Source organism: Saccostrea cucullata, unplaced genomic scaffold (assembly GCF_032062105.1).
Source record: "Saccostrea cucullata isolate Sc308-1 unplaced genomic scaffold, CSIRO_AGI_Scuc_v1 ctg6144, whole genome shotgun sequence".
In the NCBI taxonomy this organism is placed as follows: Eukaryota; Metazoa; Mollusca; class Bivalvia; order Ostreida; family Ostreidae; genus Saccostrea; species Saccostrea cuccullata.
The window spans coordinates 97,887-103,083 of record NW_026921654.1 but is presented as its reverse complement, the minus strand read 5'-3'; the positions used below and the strand labels follow the sequence as shown (position 1 = coordinate 103,083).

The following is a 5,197-nucleotide window of genomic DNA, read 5'->3' as shown; positions in this document are numbered from 1 at the left end:
CATGTCAGTAACTATGCTGAGATTTTTACTTTCCATGTAAAACAAAATATGCATGTAATCTAAATTCATTTCTTTAAATTTCAGATAGCTGGACAGAGTCAATTATGGATGCATATAAAAAATGTTTTCACAAACTTAAAATCATTATCCTGTAAAAACAATGTTTTTTTTTCAATCTTAAATAGATGTAAATAAAAGAAGAAAAAAGATGATGACTTTTAAAGGATAAAATATATCTATGTGTTAGTTTTTAGATTTAGCCATGGATTATGACTCATAGCAGTACAGTATGAAATTCAGAAACCTCTGATGCTATGCATACTAACCTTCTCCATTTAAATAAGAAAAACAAGATGAGAACTGTGACGTGTGAGATGAGAAGAGCTGACTGGAAATATTTACTGAGGAAAATCTCCTCCGGAATCAGTCGCCAATTAACGGTCCAGACGTAAAAAAATTGACGACCAAAGTTAAACGACATCAGTATGTATCCTACAGGGTTTGAATGCAATCAAAAAATCAAATACTGTTGAAAAGTTCATACTTTAAAGTACATGTACATGTATCAATGATGGCATTGTCCATTGAATTTCTTTAATAATTTCTTTGAAACTTGTAGCTACGGGGGTATTAGCTGACAATTGCTAAGTGTGATGGATGGACACAAGCTAGGATGGAAAGTCAAGAATGGTAGGTGGACAGGACAAATACAATATGCCCCAGCAATATCCTTGATCAGGCATGATAAAAGGAATTGATTGAAGCTTACCTGTACATAAAACAGCCCATGCCCCACCTGTCTCTGAGGAAGAAATTGATAGCCAGGTACATAAAGAACATGGCTACCGGGTCATTAAACAGCCGCAAGACGTAAATAGAATGGATCCTGTAGGACGCACAGCACATAAACAAAAAGGCATAAGGGGGGACCTAAAATAAGAAAATAAACAAAAAGACATAAGGGGCAACCTAAAATTATAACAACAAAAAGGCATACATGTAAGCGAGAAGCTAAAATTACCAATAAAATAAAGTAAATTATGAATACAGCAAATATGCTTATAATGAATGCATGTTTATGTAAAATATTTGAAGATTCAGCTTATTTATGTAACAAAATACATTTTATAATGTTAGAAAACAGAGAAAAATGCTTTTTAAAATGTCGCAACAGCATTATATAACTGTCACTGTAATCACAAAATCATTTTCTTCAACATTTATGACTGTAGTATTAATATTCCTCTATTCAAATTACTTTGCCATTTTTGAAAATTAAGAATTTGGTTGAAATACTGTTTTTATTTCATGAAAAAAATTGATAAACATGTTGAGCATTTCAGGGGAGGCCACTCTGATCTTTCTGCTGTATAAGTTAGTGATTCCCCCTTAATTTAAAGTGAAGGACTACATACTGAAAATAACAGGTTAAAGGTTTATCTGCAACATATTCGTGGATCAGGATGTTATAATTAATATTATATTTTGATTTTCAGAATTTTAATTGTCATTTCTGTAAATTGAGGTGGTCATTTTAACCATTGCTAGTTCTCTGGAAACACACTGATTATTTCAGTAACTATCTACCTTGTTAGTCCTCCTGTAGATATCAAACAGTACCACCAGAGACAGTACGTAGAGCCCGGCAAACAAATACTGTCCTAGTCTGATATTGTGTCCATAACCTGTGATGTAATACAGGGCCAGATAGATATACACAAACCCCGCGGGATACCTGTATAAAATAAACCAAAATTATTACAGAAAATAGAGAGAAATCAGCATAATTATGATGAAGATGACCAAAAGAACCAAATGTTCAAGTACAAACAGATGAGCTAATATAGTATCTCAAACGATGTGCTGAACACCAGGGATTTGAAGTCAGTAACAAGTCTTGCACATTTTCATGAATTCCAATGTAAACTTGCTATCTGATACCTCAGAGCTCTTTCAACAGCTCTAGATATTAATTTCATAAGAATAATGCAGAGATAAAGAAATCAGTACACAGTGTACAAATGTGTGTACAAGTACAATGAAATTCAAGGGACCTGGAATATATTACAGTAAAACTTGTTTAGTACGAACATGGATATTGCAAATTCAAGGATATAGCGAAGTCATCTTGGATCTCCAGCTATATTAATTTAAGGAATTCCTTACACAGATATAAAGAATTATGGATATAGTGTAGTACATGTAATGTCACAGGTCCCAATGACTTCATAAAAGTGAGTTTTACTGTATATATATCCACCATTGATTCATGTCTATCATACAGAATTTATGTCTTTGTTACAACAGTTTATTATATATAGGGCTCAGTGTCTTCTCTAAGCTTTGTGTAGTCAAATGTTCCATTTAGTCCCCCATATAAACTATGACTATATCTAGACCTCTGTATATATTACTCACACTAAGGGTCCAGTATCCCCTCTAAGCTTGGTGTAGTCAAATGTTCCATTTAGTCCCCCATACAAACTATGACTATATCTAGACCTCTGTATATATTACTCACACTAAGGGTCCAGCATCCCCTCTTAGCTTGGTGTAGTCATATGTTCCATTTAGTCCCCCATACAAACTCTAACTATATCTAGTCCTCTGTATATATTACTTACACTAAGGGCCCTGTATCCCCTCTAAGCTTGGTGTAGTCATAGGTTCCATTTAGTCCCCCACACAAACTATGACTATATCTATAGACCTCTGTATATATTACTTACACTAAGGGTCCAGTATCTAGTCCTCTGTATATATTACTCACACTAAGGGTCCAGTATCCCCTCTAAGCTTGGTGTAGTCATAGGTTCCATTTAGTCCCCCACACAAAGTAAGACTATATCTATAGACCTCTGTATATATTACTCACACTAAGGGTCCAGTATCCCCTCTAAGCTTGGTGTAGTCATAGGTTCCATTTACCACGCCCTCCACTTCCTGCATGTAAGCTTTCCAGTCTATCTCAGTGTCTATAATACGGGAGATAATCATATTTGTAGTCATCATATGTACAAAGAGTTATCTAAAAGAATTTTCTCCATGTCAAATGCTTAATATGCATTTAATTTTTTGTTCAATCTAACATAAGTCAGAATTAATGTACAGATGCAAGATTGAAGTAAGCACATGCAGGCTAAACAAAAAATTCTAAAATTTTACATCATAGTCTGATCAAACTGGCAGTTCTTCCATTTGAGATGCCGTGTATTTTAATGCATTTTGATGAAGCTGAGACTACATTTTCCCTAATGTTCAATCTTAATGTCTGTCAATTTTTTTTCAGAAATGTTATTTTTTCTGAATGTACAAAGCTAAATTAATTCCTGTAATTAGAGAACAGTTAGGGGCTTGGTAAGGTCTGTTTGTCTTCTTACATTTTGACCACCCCTACTCCGACTGTGAAGTGATGCACCCCACTGAAAAGAGTCAAATTTTTTTTTACACTTTAAAAATGTTGACTCTTTTCATAGACATAGGGGCTAACCACTATATAGTCCATAGTAGGGATGGTCAAAATTATAGGGATGGTCAAAATTAAGAAAACAAACAGACCTTAGCAAAACTCATTGTCTCTAAACTTGAACAGAAAGTAACTTTCTATAAATTATGACAATGCAAAACTCAAGCAAAGACTTATGAAGGACAAGAATATAAGCCATATTAAAGCATCTGTTACAGTAAAGAATGTAGGACTGATTGAACTATACATGAATTAACTAAAAACAGAGACATGTAATAGATCCCTTTATTACCTAATCAAGTGAATTTTGTTGTTTTATTAGAGATTTAATATTTTCATCTATTCTGTATGTGTTTTCAGTTTTTCTTATCTTTTCAAACTGATCTATTGACTGGCGATCTATTGACCGGTCAATAGACTGCATGTTCTCAGGTGTTCTATTGACCGGTCAATAGAACGGCAACGTATTTCGGAAAAAAAAACGATCCGGGTTTGAAATTTACATACAAACATTGCGCAGACGTCAGTGACACTGGACGTAAACAATTATGGCAGAGAGATTTCCTGAGATTAATGACGAAGAAATTAAATTAGAAATCAAAAATCTTTTGGAAAACATTCTATTGACCGGCAACGTATTTCGGAAAAAACCGATCCGGGTTTCAAATTTAGTTGTTTGTAACACTGCACAGGCATGGTAAACAATCATCTTATTCGATCTTTCGACATTGTTTTAAAAATTGTGTGATTTCAATGGTCGGATATTTTATTTGATGAGAATTACTTTTTAAATTAATACACTGTGGGACGTGAAGACCGGTTTCGGGTGAGACCTATCAACCGAGGTCCCGTGTCGCAGTAAGTGCATGCACTGCAGCAGTGCTGGCACGAAAAAGGTACCTCTCCACCGGCAAGTGGTGGCGTCTCCATATGAGTAAAAAATTTTCGAGAGAAATATAAACAATACTCTATACAATCAATCTTTAATTAATATTACAAATGCACCATATCTAGGTATAAATTTACTATACGGTACGGGAACCTTCTGTACTGAATGTACAATTCTGAACACTTAATACGGAAAATAAAATTAGGTAATAAAACAATTATTTAATGCCTGAGCAGTCAATAGACCAGAATATTTTTCCCTCGGTGCAGGGAACAGCTCAGTGTGTTCTATTGCCCGCGGCCGCGGCCGCGGGCAATAGAACACACTGAGCGGTTCCCGGCACCGCGGGAAAAATATTCTGGTCTATTGACTGCTCAGACATTAAATAATTGTATACTCTTATATGTCTCTGCTAAAAATAATGTTTTGACTGCTTATCATCCTTATGTTACAAACCCAGATGTGAGTTGAAAACTTACATTTGATCTTGTTAATCACGAAAATGTTAACAGCAATTTCAGCTATTAGAAGGGCACACATAGAAAAAATTGCAAACTGTGGATCAAAAACAAGTCTATATAAATTATTTCTTGAAATAGAACTTCCAAGTTTTTTCAACATGGAGGCTGCCATCTTTTAATTTTCAGATAAGGCATTCTGTTAAGTTTCGAGGAGATGATTGCCTAAAAAATTAATTAATTTTGAATGATATTGGGAAAAAGCACTAAGCATGCATTTTTATCATATTTATTTGAAATGATGAGATGATGAATTCTATCATGTCCGGATATCGGGATGTTCCTAACAAAGCAAAGTACAAGCTAACCAATTCCAATCTAACT

The 5,197-nt window shown here is 34.4% G+C and overlaps 1 protein-coding gene across 1 annotated transcript; it reads right to left on the bottom strand.

Moving 5' to 3' along the window:
• Positions 1–746: 746 nt before the first annotated feature.
• LOC134260510 (dol-P-Man:Man(5)GlcNAc(2)-PP-Dol alpha-1,3-mannosyltransferase-like) lies at positions 747–5,022 on the bottom strand. The gene is made up of 4 exons (XM_062743069.1): positions 4,835–5,022; positions 2,876–2,975; positions 1,588–1,735; positions 747–930 (listed from the first exon to the last, which is right to left on the bottom strand). Exons 1-4 carry the CDS (start codon positions 4,986–4,988, stop codon positions 766–768), a joined length of 567 nt encoding a protein of 188 aa, XP_062599053.1. The 5' UTR covers positions 4,989–5,022; the 3' UTR covers positions 747–765.
• Positions 5,023–5,197: the final 175 nt, after the last annotated feature.

Bases quoted from the DNA above. Each gene is read 5' to 3' on its own strand.
- LOC134260510 (XM_062743069.1), bottom strand. From the start codon at position 4,988: ATGGCAGCCTCCATGTTGAAAAAACTTGGAAGTTCTATTTCAAGAAAT. The intron at 2,976-4,834 runs GTAAGTTTTCAA...CCCGTATTATAG, and splicing joins CGTGATTAACAAGATCAAAT to ACACTGAGATAGACTGGAAA. The intron at 1,736-2,875 runs GTGAGTAATATA...TATTTTATACAG, and splicing joins GGGGATACTGGACCCTTAGT to GTATCCCGCGGGGTTTGTGT.